The following is a 16,726-nucleotide window of genomic DNA, read 5'->3' on the forward strand; positions in this document are numbered from 1 at the left end:
GTGATGAGGAAGATGTGAAAGGGAAAAGAAGATTTAACTGCCAAAGTGCTGCGACTTTCATGGGCAACAGCAGCTTCTTCCACAGAGCTCATTCCCAGCCTCTTACAAGTGTACGTGAAGAACACGCATCTGCATGGACAGAACCACAGAGACATTACAAGTGCTCACTCTCCTTCATTAAAAACGTTAAGTTACAAATAGTTCAATTTATAAATAGTCTAGGTGAGTGGCACACCTAGTTCTTTACCCTGAATCCAAATATTGCCCTTACAGTACTTTCACCAACCTGCTCCATAGCCAGTATCTTACCCTAAAGAGGAAGCTCAGCCTTCCCCAGTTCCCTGAGTCCAAATATATCCAATTCCATAGGCCTACCTAACCCCAGCTAAAAAAAGGACCAATCACTGCCCTAGGAAGGCAGAAGGGGGTAGGGGGCCAGAGCCAGCAATGATGTGGAAGGGATGTGCTCCCAAGTGAGGGCAGGATACCCCGTGTGGAAGAAGCCAGGCTTGTAGTCCTAAAAGAGTGACTTCCCTGTCAAAGAGAAATCGATTTTGCAAAAGGCTACAGTCTACAGGCAGGTGGAACTGTCTTTTAGGCACCTCTAGCAGACCCGTTACGGGCCCATGGTTCTGAAGGCTGAGTCCAGGGCCTTCTACTCTGGTGGCAGGTGTGCAGCTCAGAGTGTCCCATACACGCTGACTTTGGCCAGGGAGATGCTCTCGGTGTACTGATTCCGGCCTTTCTCATACAGGACGTAGAGCTGGGGGGCCTGGTCCTTCCCGCCCACGTTGCCCTCCAGGGCTGCCAGTGAGGAGTAGCCACTGGGGCCTGGCCACAGCTGGACTGTCTCTTTCCACCATGATGTACCATTGCTGAAACTCCAGCGCAGGGTCAGGTTCACTCCTGGGGAGGGCAGCAGAGTCAGAAAAAGGAGGGTCTGTGGCCACACCTTCTCTAGATAAAAGGAGCTCCCCTGACGACCCCCCCCTTCCCCCCCCCCCCCCCCCACCGCCAACAGACACTCACGGAACTCTGGATGGGCTGGATTGGAGAAGAAGACAATGCCGGAGCTGGTGGCTACAGCTCCTGCAGCTACCACAGGGTCCACAAGCTCAGGGTCGAAGGTCACATCGCGAGGCCGTATGGTATCACAGGCGTCGTAGCTGCGGAGGACAATTCGGCAATGGCAGTGGTAGTTGTTCTGGTTCCGGGCGTTGATGACGACTGAGCCATCTGGGAGCTCATAGGGCTGAAGAGAGAGAAAATGGCTTCAGGAAGACCCAGGGAGGCGGCAGGGCAAATCCTGGGTCTGTGAGTGAAATGGTGCTCTGGAGGGCAGGGCCGGTGGAGTGGGTGGGGAATAGCCCATGGACTCCTGACCTGGCACTCATCAGGGTTGAAATCGTTTTCCCGCTTGGGCTGGCCATAGGGGATGCCGCTGACCCCACTGCCATAGCGCCAGGTGGCACCGTGATCATCACTGAGGAGGCAGAAGACCCCATCCCGCTCCAGTGTCCCATGGCCACACACGATGAGGCGGCCCTTCCGCGGCTCCCGCTGTTTCTGTGGGGAAGGAAGCTGGATGTCACTGAGGGAGACACTGTAGAAGCTCATAGGTAGAGAAGGAGAACCCATCACCTCCTAAGTGTGAGAATACATCTGGTCCTCTTCAATTCTGTCCTTGGTACTGAGGGTCCCGGGAGGATCCCATAAGTATCCACTGCCTGAATTAAGAAACTCTTGCAGAATAAGCTCCTTTAGGACATCTAGGGTGTACACCGGATAGGTTGTGCATCAAACAAGGGGGTCCAGCCACAGAGGTGTATGGGAGCTTAAACCCATGCTTGGTGTGCTCACTCACCAAGCTGTGTACAACCCCCAAATGGGAAGACAATGGCAAAATTCTATCTTTCCTCAGAAGGGGGTTCCTCCCAGGATGCCCCTTTCTTCCAAGGAATCCCATCTAAGAGAAAATCTGACTTCATAAGTCCTTCTCCCTGGGAAAAAGTCTAATTGGGGGCATCTTCCAGACTCTCCAAAGGGCAGCCCCCTCCACCCATCTCAGGATAGAGACCTGAATGCCTGAGCCTGGTCCAGGGGCAAACATCTCGGTGCCAATATCCAAGGAGAGGTTCCGGGGAGGGCTCCAGGAAACACCATCATCTTTGCTCCACACCAACATAGTGGAGGCCACCTGGCAGCCAGCCTTGTGAGCACAGAGGGAATAGAAAAGAAACACCACTCCTGTCTCCATATCATTCACCACTGCCCCCAGGTTCAGCCCATCCGGGGTGTCCCCATCATCTACAATGAAGGCTGTAGGAGACCATGTGCTGCCTAAAGAAAAAAGAGAAGAAATCCAGGGTGAGCACTCGAAGCCTTTTCTACCTCTCCCTGTTAATTTCCACCTCTTGCTAGGGCCCCAAGGCCTTAGAATGGCCCCAGAGCCCTAAAAAACCTGCCTCCCCCGCCCCCCGCCTTACGTGTCTGACCTTATCTATTCTACCCTTGCTCACTCCATCCTATCCCACAAGCTCCTTCTCATTCCTCAAATAGTTTTCTCCTGGAGAAAAGTCACAGGCTTGTGACATCTGCCTGGTACATTCTTCCTCAGGGTTACTCTCACCTTCTTTACTCAAAAGTCACCTATTTAAAATTGCAACCAATCTGCAACATCTTGTTTTATTTCTCTCCATTATATTTATCCCTTTCCAATACAAAAAATAAACTCGCCTATTTATTATGCTTATTGTCGGTCTCCCCACAGACAATGTAAGCCCCATGAGGACAGGGATTTTTGGTCTACTTTGTTCACAGCCATATTCACACAACCTAGAACAGTGCCTGTATAAGCAGGTGCTCAATAAATTTTGAATGTTCAACCCTAGGTGATTACAATTTCCAGATCACTGGTCTGTACTGCTTCCCTCCTTAAGTCCCCTCAGGGACTCAGGCCTCCAGCCTTCCCAGAGGTCCTATGTCAAGAGCCCTTGGGCAGGTCAGTCTCCCCACCCATCCAGCCTAACACCAGCACTTGCCACTCAGGAATCTTTATACCTTGGTCCAAGGACCTACGAAGAGCAATGAACTTGGCCCCCTCATCCGATGTGGACATTTTTCTGGCCTCAGCGAAGGCAAGGAGAGTGCCCTGAGGAGTGGTTGTGATGAGCGGAATTCGGAAGGTGTGCACAGAACCGATCTGCCTCCCGCTTACCCACAGCAGCTGCTCCATGGTCACCAGCGGCTGAACCTGCAAAGGGAGGAGGAAGGATCGATACAAATTTGACGTCAGGTTTTAGGACGGTTGAATAGTGGCTCCGAGTCGAGTGTCCCTGGGAAAGACGGGGTGCTGGGAATCAGAGTGGGAGGGGGTGTGTGTCCTAGAATAAGGAAGGGGGAACCTGAGGACAGTTTGGAACAAAGCTGGGGGCTCGGAGCGGGGGAAGGGCTCTGAGGGGAGAAGGAACCTTCTGGGAGGTTGGAGCTGGAGAAGGAGCTGGAATGAAGAGGAGACTCAGAGAGCAAGAGGACAAGGACCCGTTGAGGAAGAGGGGTTGGGAATGGATGGAGGGAACGGGGTCCGAGAGCGGCGGGAGAGTCCCTCGGAGGAGAGGGATCTCAGCAGCCCGCGTCCCGGGAGACGCTGGATACAGACCACCCGCGTGGGTCGGGGATGGGGATATACGAGGGGACTCACCAGGCTGAAGTCATTCTTTGCCCTAGCGCCAGATTCTGCCAGAGACAAAAGCAGCAGGAAGATGATCGTGGCCAATACCTGAACTCTACAGCCTCCCCAGAACCCCGGCATCCGCGGGTCCCCGGGTCTGCCCAGGAGCACTTGTCTGGCTCGATCCGCCATCATCTCTCCCCGGGCAGCCAGACCCAGGCCCCCTGGGTTAGACGCGGGCTGGCGTCTGTCAGCTGACCGGGCCCTTTAAATGCTAGCTATTCCCTCCCCACCACCCCCACCCGTCCCGAGTCGAGCCACCTGCCGCACTTCCGCGACTCTAATTGGCTGACTCCTCACTCTGACTCCTCACATGACCTTTTAGCGCCTTGGAGCTGGACCCTCCAATTGGCTCTTTTTGAAGCCCCAGAGCCTGTGACCTGGACTTCATCCCAGCTTATTGGCTGGGATGAAGAAGAGGCTGGCATCATTCCGCAGGAACCTTTTGATTGGCCGTGGCACCAGGGCGCGTCATGGGGGCGGAGCCTATTTTAAAGAGCTAGTGGCGAAAAAAAAGCGACAAAAAAACAAAAGGACCGAATGTCATGGAGGGAATGAAAGTCTCAGACTTTTTGAGAAAACAAAATATCAACCTTTAATAAATTTTTTTAAACTACAAAATCGAGATCTGGAAGGAGGGGTGAGGCTGGGAGGCTGTACAGGAGGGGTGCAGCCCTGAATCAGGGCCGCATCTTTCATTTCTTCCTCTTCTTGTCCCCCGGGAGCACTTCGTTCTTCTTGCCTAGAATCTTCAGAAGGGCTGTGGGCATGTAGTACGGCCTGTCCAGGGAGCCGTCGTTCCTCTCCAGGTCTTCCACTGAGCCGCAACACAGACCGTTAGAGCGGACCCTCGGGGGCCACCCCACTCCCCGGAAAATCAGGGAAGACCAGACAAGCTGCCTGGTTTTAGGCTGCAACGCCACGGGCTGTTCTTTTCGGGTCAGATTTTGTAACCTACTGGGTAGGTTATATAATTTGTTTCTCATCGGTAAAGTGTGATCAATAATATTTCATAGCGTGGTAACGCTAACAACAACAAAATGCATGTCAATCGCGTATTGCAGATTGGAGTAGGTACTAAATCTTGAATGTAGAGTTGACCCTTGAGCGACACATGGGCTCAGGGCGCGCTGACCTCAGTGCAGTCAACAATGCACCTATGACTTTTGATTCCCCAAATTTAATAGCCTACTGTTGATCCAAAGTTGGACTGATAATATAAACAGACAAGACATAAGTTGTATGTTATATATACTGTATATTGTATTCTTACAATAAAATAACCTAGGGAAAAAATGTTAAGAAAATCCTAAGAAAGAGAAAATACATTTACAGTATTGTACGGTATTTATCAAAAAGAATCCACACTTAAGTTGATCTGTGGAGTCCAAACCTGTGTTGCTCAATGGTCAACTGTATGTAGGAGGGTAAGAAAATCCCCACTCACTACAGCCATCTGCTGGGAAGTCTTTTGTGACTAACTTCTAGTTAGGGAAGGGTACCAGAGTCCTCTCCCTTGAAATGTTCTTTCTTGGGGGACCCTGCCAATTAGCAAACTAGCAAAGTTGTTGTTAACTAGCAAAATTGCTGTTTCTAAAAGCACCAGGTCTCCAAAAAACCTTAAACAATCTGGCACCTTGAAATTTGGGGGAACTGGTAGAGGGTGTCTACTTACAGAAACAGAGAAAGAGTGTGTCCACACACATGCCAAAAACACTGAAGAAGCCGTTGGCGATGACGTAGGCTCCCAGGATGGAGACCTGGAAGATACAGGACGTGTTAGACTTCCTTTGGGGGTTGCTGGACTGCAAGGCAGAGCCAGGGAATCACTCACCATGATGGGCAGCCAGTAATAGTTGAGGGAAGGGCTCTCAAAATTTGTGCCCAGCCCCTGGATGCGACCGGTGAAAAAAAAGAAGGACAGGACCCCTGTGGGAGAGGTCTGGAGGTCAGTGTCATCCCTCCTCTGAGGTCACCTGTTTGGCTGCCCTGTGTCCCTGCCCTTTGTGCCTGTAACTCCCAGCCCTGGCTCTTACCAACACCTCCAACCACCAGCAGCTTCCCAAAGAACAGCAGCAAGTCTGTAACTTTGTCCAGAACGACCACCCTGTATGGGAAGTTGGGGTGGGTCGGGCATGAGGGGACTGGCAGAGCTAGAAACAGGACTGGCTATATAAGTTGCTGTGTCAGATGTAAAACGAAAATGGGTCACATTTGAAGATGGATGGAGGCAGCAGAACATTAAACCAAGCTCGAGGCCCTCTGAGCACAGCATGCCCAGGAACCCGGCCTTGGGTGGGAGATCATGGGGGTGGGGGACAGCCTGACCTGATAATGTTCCGCATGAGCAGCATGAAGGCATTTTTGGCTGAGACACAGAAATTCTTCCCGTAGATGGCAATCTGAGTGAGGTCGAAAGATCAGAGTTACCTGTGCACAGCTTACCTGGGCCAGGGCAGGGGCCTGGGCCAAGGGACCCCACAGCAAGGGGCTGCTTGTGTAGGAGGGCTTACCATGATGTAGGCATTGCGGTTTAGGAACTTGATAAACTTCTCCAGGCACCAGAGGCAGCACTTAAAGCAGCACATGATGCAGCGGGCCACAGGGTTCTGGGCTCCTGGGAGTAAAGGGGCGGGGTGGGGGGGGACGACTTATGTTCGGTCACTGGCCCCTGACAGCCGCTCCCCAAGGGGCTAGCTGCTCACCTCTCAGTTTGTTGTCAATGTACTCCAAAATGACCCGGGCTATCTGCACAAGGGTCAGGATGAGGGCTCCAAAGGCTAGCGACCCAGTGTGATATCTGCAGAGGGGTTAGGTAGTCAGAGGCAGCTCCAGGACCCCTGGACTCCCATGCTCACAATTCCCAGCTCCATGCCCCAGGCTTACCGGAGTGTGCGGATGAAGGCAGAGATCAGGGGGAAGGTGGGGATGTCCCGACGCTTGTCCAAGGCCCAGTAGAAGGAGGCAAAGGCCCCAGCCAGGACACACTGGCCCAGGGCCAGTACCCAGTTGAGGGTCCAGAATAGCCCAAGGACCCCATAGATTTGCAAGTTGAAGAGAGAACGCTGGACCAGACCCGTGGATGAGTAGCTCTGGAAGATGCACATCAGTCCTGGGCATGAGGAGTTCATGGGTTGGGCCTGGGGGTGACAGAGTAGGGTTATTCCCAGCCAACTCCTGCCACTCCCAGAGTAGCAGCCTCCCTGAATTGGGGAAGCCATTTCCTTCCAGAAGATTCTTCTCCAGGTTCAAGTTGGGTTCAGATTGCCTATCATGTGAGAGTAATTAGTTGTCCCTCAGTCTCCATATGGACACAAGAGCATCCAGGCCTCGTGGGCTGAGCCTTAATGGCGTGAAGGCAGTGTGACCAGCACCTTGGCACCCAATCAGCAATCCCCTCTAAAATAGCCTCTGCAACTTCCACTGAAATGCTTTCTAGCAAAAATGAACAGACTGGGTATTAGCTGGTATTAAGGAATCATTGTTAACCTTGTTGGGTGTGATAATGGTATAGTCGTTATGCTTTTTAAAAATCCTTATCTGGGGGCGCCTGGGTGGCGCAGTCGGTTAAGCGTCCGACTTCAACCAGGTCACGATCTCGCGGTCCGTGAGTTCGAGCCCCGCGTCGGGCTCTGGGCTGATGGCTCAGAGCCTGGAGCCTGTTTCCCATTCTGTGTCTCCCTCTCTCTCTGCTCCTCCCCCATTCATGCTCTGTCTCTCTCTGTCCCAAAAATAAATAAATGTTGAAAAAAAAAAAAAAAGAAAAAAAAAAATCCTTATCTGTTGCGGCACCTGGTGGGCTCAGTCAGTAGGGCATGTGACTTTTGATCTTAGGGTCAAGCCTCACACTGGGGGATAGAGATTACTTAAAAAAAAAAAAAAAAAAAAAACAAGAAAACCCCGGGGTGCCTGGGTGGCTCAGTCCGTTGAGCGTCCAACTTCTGCTCAGGTCATGATCTTGCGGTCCGTGAGTTCAAGCAGCGCATCAGGCTCTGTGCTGACAGCTCGGAGCCTGGAGCCTGCTTCAAATTCTGTGTGTCCCTCTCTCTCTCTGCCCCTCCCCCACTCATGCTCTGTCTCTCTCTCTCTGTGTCAAAAATAAATAAAAACATTTAAAAAAAAAGTCCTTATCTGTGGAGATCCATCCTGATGTGTCTACAAGTGAATTGGCGCTCATGTCCAGAATTTGCCTTTAAAAACTCCAGAAAAAAAGAATTGCAGAGGTGGGGAGGAATGGATGAAACAGGACAGTGGGAAGTTGAGGGTTTGTGTGTGTTTGAAAATTTCCATAATAAAAAGTAAGAAACTGAAATTTAGAAACCACCCTGTCCAGCAAATGTGACAAAAATCTTGATAATTGCTGAAATTGCTCAGCGTGTGTTTGAAATTTTATAAGAAAATAAACTACTTTGCCCTTCGTGTGGCTTTGTGTCAGTCTCTGCTGCTAGATCCTGAACAAGTCGAAAGCGAGAACCAGGTCATTTGCAGCTTTGCATACCTAGTGCCTGGCACATGGTGGGTCCTCCCTAATGTAAACCAGCCTCCCTCCCCTTTTACAGGGTGAGCTGATGCCTGTGCGTCCCAGCTCAGATGAGGTGGCCACATGAAAGCTCTGAGGACAGCAGATTGCGGGCAGTTCAGTGCCACTTTCTGAGAGCCTGCAGGGAGTGTGGGGAAGGCCGAGTCCCACCTGCCTCTTGCCTAGGGTGCCGCCATGTTCCCAGGGAGAAAGACTTCAAACCACTAAGCAAAACTGGAGCACCTGGGTGGCTCTGTCGGTTAAGTGTCACACTCTTGATCTCAGGGTCATGAGTTCAAGTGTTGCACTGGGCCCCGTGCTGGGCTTGAACCCTATCTAAAACAAAAACTAAACAAAACGCATCTACAACTGTCAGCTCTTATCAGGTGCCAGACATTGTTCAAAGCACTTTATGTGCCCAATGTTGTTTAATCTTCTCAGCTCCCCTGAGGACAGATATTAGCATTATCTCCATTTTACAGATGAATGGACTGAGACTGGAGACTGAGTAGCTGATGTCCTCCTGGCAGAGGCAAGTCCAGGGGAGGAGTGGGAAGTGCTGGTAGCCAGCTTTCCCAGGGCCAGTATGCCTTCTCTTCCAGCCTCAGTTTCCTTCTCTGAATAAGGAGGTAGCTCGGCAGGAGGAGTACTGGATCTGGAGTCCAGTGCTGGCTCCCTTTCTGGCTCTGCTGGGGGCCTGTTGTGTGACCTTGAGTGAACTCCTTTTTCTCTCTGGTCCTCAGTCTCTGCTGCACAATGAGCGATTTGGAGCAGTTGGCCCCTAAGGTCACTTCGCCCCCATGGATACCTCCATGTCCACCCTAAGTCCCCTCACCATGGGGTTGCATGATGTATTCATTTGCACTTTCTCGCAGCTGGGCAAGCTGGTGTTGGGTGCCCAGAGGACATATTGGGGTTGCCCTGATGTGGCCAGGTACCCAGAGGGGAGTCAAGGAAAGCATAGTCACATGGCGGTCTCTACAGGTCTCCTCCTCAGAGACCCATTCCCAGGTACTTGTGCAGGTCGTTCACTGCACAAAGGATTGGAATTCAGCCTGGGCTCACTCCTTCAACTCGGTCAAGGGGCAGGCCTGTGTCTGCCCAGGGGAAGGGGCACATTCTTCCAATTGCACTAAGGCATTTTATAGGTGAGTATTGCTCCTCCCCTCCCCCCAGGAGGACCTGGCCATGTGAACAAAGGATACAGGGCGGTCATGGCCCAGTAGACAATGCAGATGAGCAGGAGGACAAAGGTGACCAGCGGGTAGAACATGGTAGACATCATGTGCCCCACAGCCCTGTAGAAGGTAAGAATAGTCTACCAGCATGGCCCCGGTCCCCAGCCCCCACCCAGCTTCTCATGGGGCTGACCCTGGCAAGGTCCCCACCTCTGTCCTTGCCAGGGTCTGCTCTGTCCCCCCAGGCTGGGCACATAGGAGGTGCTCATTGAACAAACTGAATTGAATAAATCAGGCGCTAGGGACCCTTGGAGGAAATTAGAATCACAGAGAAGCCATCTGGGCAGCTTCTGGGAGAGTAAGGGAACAGGGTCCTCAAAGTATGGTCTCTTGAGGTCCTAGTTGGGAAAAAGCTGCTACTTCTCCTCCGTGTGTCTGGGCTCCTGCTGTAACGCCCATCAACCACAACCACCACCACCGCAGCTAACACTCCTCCTAATGGAGGGTCTGCTTCACCTTCTGGGAACCTGACAAGACACTAACTCACTTAATCCTCATGATAACCCTACAAAGTAAGAACTATTATTACCCCCATTTTATAGATGGGCAAACCGAGTCTCAGAAAAAAGGAGTCAAACGGCAGTGTTAACCACTGCATAATTCTGCCCTTCCCCTTCAGGGCTCCCTGCCACCTTCCCAGCATTGCCGTTCCATGCCTGCACCCCCCCGCCCCGTCCTCTACCCCATCTCCCTCCCAGACAGGCCCTGACTTGCTGGCCTCCTTCAGGAGGGCGATGGCGATGCGAATCCGCTGCCGCAGGAAGATGAGCATTAGCAGCAGGATGCCTTCAAGCACAGCCAGCACGATCACTGAGGGCGGAGAGGGAGCAGAGGGGCCTCCGTCAGGCCCAGGGCTCAGCATGGCCCGGGGCAGCCCTCAGGTGGCTGGAAGTCCAGAGGTGGGCAGGGCACTCACAGGCCACCAGCCAGGTCTCCTGGACATTGCGGTAGGCGCTGAGGTTGGTGGTGATGCCCTGCTGAGTGATGGAGGCGCCCTTGTCCCGCAGCACTCGGTACTCCATCCAGCAGTGGTAGATGCCATATGCCAGCACGCCCAGCACCCCGAGGATCAGCACCAGCACCAGGGGCCCGGCCACCAGGCGCAGAAGCAGGATAAACAGCAGGCTCAGGACCAGAGCCACACCTAGGGCACTGGAGGCAGGGTGAGGTAGTTGAGGGTCAGACCTCAAATCTTCTCCCCTTCAGAGGCCCCCAAATGCCTCACATGCCCAATGTCCCCAGAGGTTAGTCCCCTATCTCTTATAAATCTTGGTGGGTTTGGGGACAGGGGCCCTGGCTCCTTCGCCCCTGTCCAAAGTTTCTGTGTCAGACATTAGGGTGGGGGACAGAGGATCGGGGAGGGCAGAAGGGTAGGAGTGAGCAGCGGAATCGGTGACTCACACAAGAATCCAATACCAGGATTGGGCAAAATCTTCAAAGATCTTAACACTGATGTCACGGGCATTGAGGCTGTCAAGAAGACCACTGTTGGGGAGAGACAGAGTCAGAGGGGTTGTGTGCGGGAGGGGTGCAGGACAGAGATGTGGGGGCAGGAGGATGCCCACCTGATTCCCTGGGAGATGGAGGTGTTACTGGAAATCCCTGGGAGTTCAGGTGGAGTACTGTTCAACAGTGGAAGGCAACGCCCCAGAGCTGGAGGGAGAGAGCCAGGGCTCCTGGGTGGGAGGGCCCAGAGCTTTGCCTTTGAAAGCCTCTGGCCTCCACCCAGCCCCCTAGTGGGCTTAGGGAAGGGAGGAGAGGTGGGCTTTGCTGCTCCCCACTCTCACCCTCCCTCCAGCTGCTCAAAAGAGAGCTCATGCCCCGGGGAGCCCAGTCCAGGCTTCCTTCTCTGTCTCTGAATACCCCCTTCCCCACCTCCTTGCCACTGCTGGGTTCAGACCCTAATTTCCTCTGGCCTAACTCTTACACTCCACCCCAACCTTGCCACCCTTCCACCCACCCTCTACGCGGGTGCTAGGGAGACCATGCCTCATCATTACAGGGCTCTAGGTCATTCTGCTGCTCAGACACTTCTAGGAGCTCTGCCCAGGAGTGCCCATGCTCCCTGGCCAGTCTTCAAGGCCCCTGCTGGCTGAGCTCAGCCCAGTTTCCCCTCACCTCTGTGCTTCTGCTCTCCCTGCTCCTCTTTCTGAATGTTCTCCCTCCAGAAATCCCATCCATCTCACCTCTTCCAGGAAACCTTCTCACCCCTTCCCCATCTCCTGATGCATGTATCATGTGCCTACAGAGGCATGTATCTCCATCTTCACAATGACTTTGCCCGGCAGGCTGGCTTTGACATTTACATTCTTAAGATGAGGAAACAAAGCTCAGAGAGGATTTGTAATTGGCCCAAGACCATACAGCTGGAAAGTGCTGGAATCCAGATCTGATTTGGAGCATTCATTTGAGATACTTTTTATAGCATCTATATTGAGAATCAGCTATCTTTTCTCATGCTATAATTAAAGTTTTTTCTCTTAAAAAATAACATGTACTATTGGAAAAAAGAACATATAGGAAGAATGAAAAAGTTGACTGTGATCCCACCACCCGGCCACGTTTGCTTGTGTGTTCGAATGGACATCCGGTCTATTTCTGATTCTTGGGCAGTGTCTTTGTGAACACCTCTGATCTCTGCACCTAAAACGTAGCTCAAGCCGGGAGCAGTTTCATCTGCCCTGTGTCTATCTGGGTGCCTGGTGCACAACAGACACAGGGTCTGTCTGTAGGGTCCTGCTGCACAGGAAGATCAAGACCTCGTGCCGATTCCAATTCTGTCATGCAAGCTGTATGACTTGGCTCTCTCTGGGTCTGCCCTCCTCACCTGAGCAATAAAATCATAGGACTAGAGGATGCCTGAGGAAGGAGCACAGCTTCTCACCTGGAGCGGAAGGCAGGAGGAAACTGGGGCAGAGCTCTTGTTGCAGGCTTTGGATCACTGGCTGGGGGTGGGGGGAGGACATACAGACACACACAGAGCAGCATGAAGGAGTGAGCTTCCTCATCACCACCACCACCGTAATCACCTACCCAACTCCTCCTCACCCCCACCCATGTGCTCCCCCTTGACCACAGCGATGACATTGGAGGCAGCTCTCACCATGTCCCAGGGCACCCCTGGCAGACAAAAGTTCCTGTTTGCAGTGTAGAAGACCTCCCCAACCTTCTGTGAGAACTGGTTTACTTCCACGGTCCATGCGACCTCTGGGCAGGAGGACACGCACACCTGGGGGCAGAGAGCATGCTGAGGGGCTGGTACCCAGACCCTGGGGGAGATCTGGGCAGAGGCAGGTCCCAGGCTCTGACCTGGGGTGTGGGACACTGCAGGCCGTTCTCAGCCACCGTGATGATGTTGGTGGCCAGGACGCAGCTGAAGATGTTGAAGTAGAGAAGATACGGTTTATCTCTGCAGGAGGGAAGGAAGTGTGGGCATCAGGGCCTGGTCAGGTGTGCGGAGAGGGGAGGACTGCCAGGGCTGTGTCTCAAGAGTACAGTGGGCCCAGCTGGGGGGCGGGGGTGGGGCGGGTCCATACCATGAGACACACCACGGAGCTCCTGCCCTTAGGAAGCTCAGGCTAGGGAGATACAGGGGCCACCCAGAAGATTTCCCAGAGTTAATTGAACATCAAAATTGCTAACAAATGATTAAGAGGTTTATGACCTTGAGCAAGTCATTTAACTGCCCACTGCCTCAATTCCATCAGGTGTAAGATAATAGTACCTACTTCATAGGGATTAAATGAGTTTGTGTGTGCAAAGTACGCTGCCTGGAACATAGCACACACTGTAACTGCTAAGGTTTTATTATTTACTGAAAGTTTCCAGCATGAGGAACTGATGGCATCGCTTGGGGGATCACCCTTGTGTTTCAGATGAGGAAATCAAAGCTCAGAGAAGTTGAGTACCTTGCCCAAGGCCATACAACCAGAACTTATTAGCCTGGTTGGGGATTCAAATACCAAACTCTGAACTTGAAAATCCATGCACTTAACCATGACTCCGCCTCCTACTTTGGGGGGCGGAAATCAGAAGCCAGGTGCCCAGGATTGGAGGCTGCTCAACATGGCCTAGTGTGGTGAGATTCAGGAAGGGTGGTGGGGGGTGGGCAGCAGAGGAAGGCTCTGGAGCTTGAGTGTTGGAGTTCTCTGCCCACCACCCACCTCACCTCCTCCTGTGTGTCCCCTTTTCCTTCCTTCATACTCACTTGTTGGCCCCCACCCCGCAGTAGGCCCCAGTAGAGTTCCTGGGGTAGAGGACCTGCCGGGGGTCTCCGTACACCCAAGCTGGAAGCAGATGCAGAGATGAATCACTGGAGGGAGGGACTTTCGGGGGCGGGGAGGAGCCATGGGGATGGTCCCTCCCCAGGTTATTGCCCCAGCCATGGCCCCAGCACAGCGTAGCTGGAAACTCACCCACGATCCCCACCACGATGTAACCCAGAATGAAGAGAAGGAAGAGGATACAGCAGACGATATCTGTACAGCTCCTGGGAGAGAAGTGGGGGAAGTTTTTGGAGAGGGGATGTGGGGAGTATGGTCTGGAGGAGTCACGGGCTGGAGAGTGGGGGGATGTTGGAGGGTGGGTACTTTTTATTTTATTTCTTTAAGAAAACCTCTCACAAGGCACTAGGAAATAAATAAGAAGCACTTGTTTCCATTTGTCGGGGCAGGGGCCACAAAAGAACAAAATACCATTTTTCTCGGTGAGTAAACTTTCTTCTGAAGTATGACACAGAAAAGTACACAACTTGTAAGTGCTCAGCTGGATGAATTTTCCCAAAAAGCAAAGGCCTGTGTAGCCAGCTCCCAGGTCAAGAAACCAGGTGAAGACTATCACTAGCACCCCAGAAGCCCCCGTGTGCCCCCTCCAGACACAAGAATCCCCCCAAGGGCCCCATTCTCTTGGGGCAGGAGTTTTATTTCCTTCTTTCTTTCTTTTTCTTTTTTTTTTTTTTATAAGCTTTTTACCAATATTTCAGCAAATACAAAGCAAAACCAACCTCCCCCCCTCCCCCCACTAGTTGGGGCAGTGCCCAAAACTCACCTGTTCTTGATGGGACCTCGAAAGGAGGGGTCATACTTGGCTGGTTTCCCTGAGGGGCACAGGGAGGAGTGCAGAGTGAGACCCTGAGTGAATGTCTCTTCCCATCTCCTGTCCCTCCCACATCCTCCCTTACAGCATTATCCTACCCTGGCCCAGGATCCTTCCTGGGCCTCAGGAGTTTGCGGGGAGACGGACAGGGGCAGGGCTGACTGGAGAGGAAACTGGAGAGCAGGAGAGGTAGGATCAAGGCCTGGTCAGCAGCCTGACTGCTTACCATGAACTCTACCAAGGTGGCCTTGGAGGGAGGGGAAAAAGGGGCCTTAACAGGTTCTTTCCAGCTCATACCTCAAGGCTGGCAGCCAGGGAAATAGCCTTTGCTTTCTGCCCCCATCCTGGCCCTTTTCTCTTGTGTCTCCCTATGGCTGGAATGTGGGACTCTGAGTTAAGCCATCTCAGTGGCTCTCATGCCCCAATCCTTATCCCTTTCCCCTCCTTGTACCCAGTCCAGGGTGGGCACAGGTCTAGAGCACCTCAGGGAGGTCACAGCCCCTCCCCACAGCTGCCCCAGGCCCTACCTCCACCCTCTGGCCCAAGGCCATAGGGAAAGAAACTGGAGCCAAAGGCATTAACTCCTGCAGGGCCGGGGCATGGACGGCCCCTGTAAACCCTGATCCCAAGGAACCCCAGGCTCCTGCCAGTCTCTGGACGAGCGGTCAGGGTGACACCTGAGCCTGGCAGTTGAGATTGTGGCCGTTTGAGATTGTGGCTATGTCCTGTTCCTGGTCCTCCCTGAGTACACACAGGGAGGAGCTGGGGCCAGGCAGCTTAGGGTCCTGTGTGGGCACAGAGGAGGGAAGGGTTGGGCAAGAGTGTGGGAAGGGGTGGGATCTGTTTTCCCCAGGTGCTCTGGACTCTGTCCCTCCATGGCTCTCGGATATGAGATCAATGATTGACCCAAAGCTGCTCCAGGAAGTTGACTGGGGAGTCCTTACTGCTCCTTCCCCTAGCGTGCTTAGGAGGTCAAGCTATGCCTCTGGGAGGCCCCTCCCTTAGGGTTCCCTCCCCTCCAGACCAGAAGCTCAGACCCCCAAACCCCAAGGGACCCCTGCAGGCAGGCTCCGAGCCCTTACTGCTCACAGGGGTCCCAGAGGCTGTGTCCCAGTTTCCTCTCAGACTGCCCCCCACCCTTAATCTTAGGGGTCTCTGGGACAGGCTCCTAGCCCCTGTTCCTCATGGAGATTCTGCAGATAGGCTCTCTACTTCCTCTCCCCTCGGACCCTGCCATTCTCAGGAACCTCCCAACCCCCCTGCCTGGATCTCTCATGGTACCCTGAGAAGGCTCCCCCTCCTAACAGAGACCTCAGGGGCAGGCCGTGGCCCCTTCTCCGCAGAGGTCCACAGCCCTAACTCCTCATAGGGACCCCCAAACACACCCCAGTCCTGCTGTCACTGCTCACAGAGACCCTGGCAGGCAGACCTCTAGCACCTTTTCCCCTCAGAGACCCCAGGCTGGAACTCCTCCTCCTCACAGGGACCCCATTCCTCCTGATGGGAGCCAGACCCCGGCCTCACCACAAGCTCTGCAGCACATAGACCCTCCCAGTCCCTGAGCCCCATCCTTCTGCTCAGACCCCTGACCCTGCCTCCTTCCCTTCAGGCTTTGCTTCCCAGGGCCCTGCCCTGTGGGACCCAGATTCCACATCTAACTTCTCATGGTGAACCCAGCTTCACTCCCCAAAGTCTCCTCAGCAAAGGCCCCCGGCCCCTAAACCCAATCCTCTTCGCAGGACTCTGGTTCTACTTCCTCCCATCAGCTCTTTTCTGGGCCCTCCCTTCAGGGACCCAGAACTCCACTCAGCTCCTCTCCTTGGGGCCAGCCCCAGCCATCATTCCCCTAGAGCAGGCCCATGCCGGCCTCCCCTCCCTCTGAGGGTCCCGGGCCTCTACCCTAGCCTTGCCCTCAGACTCACCATAGGCCTCATCCCCGTCCTGTTTTCCCCCCATGGCTCAGTCTCCAGAGTGATTGGAGCCAGGGAGACCTAGCAGCTCACCTGCCGCCCGCCCCGCCCTCCCACACGTCACAGCCCCACCTCCGCCTGTGGTCCTGACACATTCTAGTTCCTCCTTCCAACTCCGTGCCTGGGCAGTGCCCTGCTGGAGGGCTGGAAGGCCAAGCCTGCGACAGGGGCTCGG

General features: G+C 53.6%; 2 protein-coding genes across 2 annotated transcripts; both read right to left on the minus strand.

The window, feature by feature from the left end:
- Positions 1–158: 158 nt before the first annotated feature.
- NEU1 (neuraminidase 1) lies at positions 159–3,964 on the minus strand. The gene is made up of 6 exons (XM_043571727.1): positions 3,701–3,964; positions 3,061–3,253; positions 2,078–2,340; positions 1,384–1,566; positions 1,030–1,252; positions 159–906 (listed from the first exon to the last, which is right to left on the minus strand). The coding sequence occupies exons 1-6, from the start codon at positions 3,863–3,865 to the stop codon at positions 680–682; spliced, it is 1,254 nt and encodes a 417-aa protein (XP_043427662.1). The 5' UTR covers positions 3,866–3,964; the 3' UTR covers positions 159–679.
- Positions 3,965–4,299: 335 nt separating this feature from the next.
- SLC44A4 (solute carrier family 44 member 4) lies at positions 4,300–16,601 on the minus strand. The gene is made up of 21 exons (XM_043571726.1): positions 16,504–16,601; positions 14,534–14,582; positions 13,903–13,976; positions 13,695–13,773; positions 12,797–12,896; positions 12,591–12,716; positions 12,372–12,432; positions 11,053–11,140; positions 10,889–10,972; positions 10,404–10,639; positions 10,198–10,297; positions 9,455–9,547; positions 9,085–9,187; positions 6,617–6,870; positions 6,436–6,530; positions 6,244–6,347; positions 6,059–6,132; positions 5,767–5,837; positions 5,565–5,659; positions 5,406–5,490; positions 4,300–4,547 (listed from the first exon to the last, which is right to left on the minus strand). The coding sequence occupies exons 1-21, from the start codon at positions 16,535–16,537 to the stop codon at positions 4,426–4,428; spliced, it is 2,127 nt and encodes a 708-aa protein (XP_043427661.1). The 5' UTR covers positions 16,538–16,601; the 3' UTR covers positions 4,300–4,425.
- Positions 16,602–16,726: the final 125 nt, after the last annotated feature.

This window comes from Prionailurus bengalensis (genome assembly GCF_016509475.1).
Source record: "Prionailurus bengalensis isolate Pbe53 chromosome B2 unlocalized genomic scaffold, Fcat_Pben_1.1_paternal_pri B2_random_Un_scaffold_46, whole genome shotgun sequence".
NCBI lineage: Eukaryota > Metazoa > Chordata > Mammalia > Carnivora > Felidae > Prionailurus > Prionailurus bengalensis.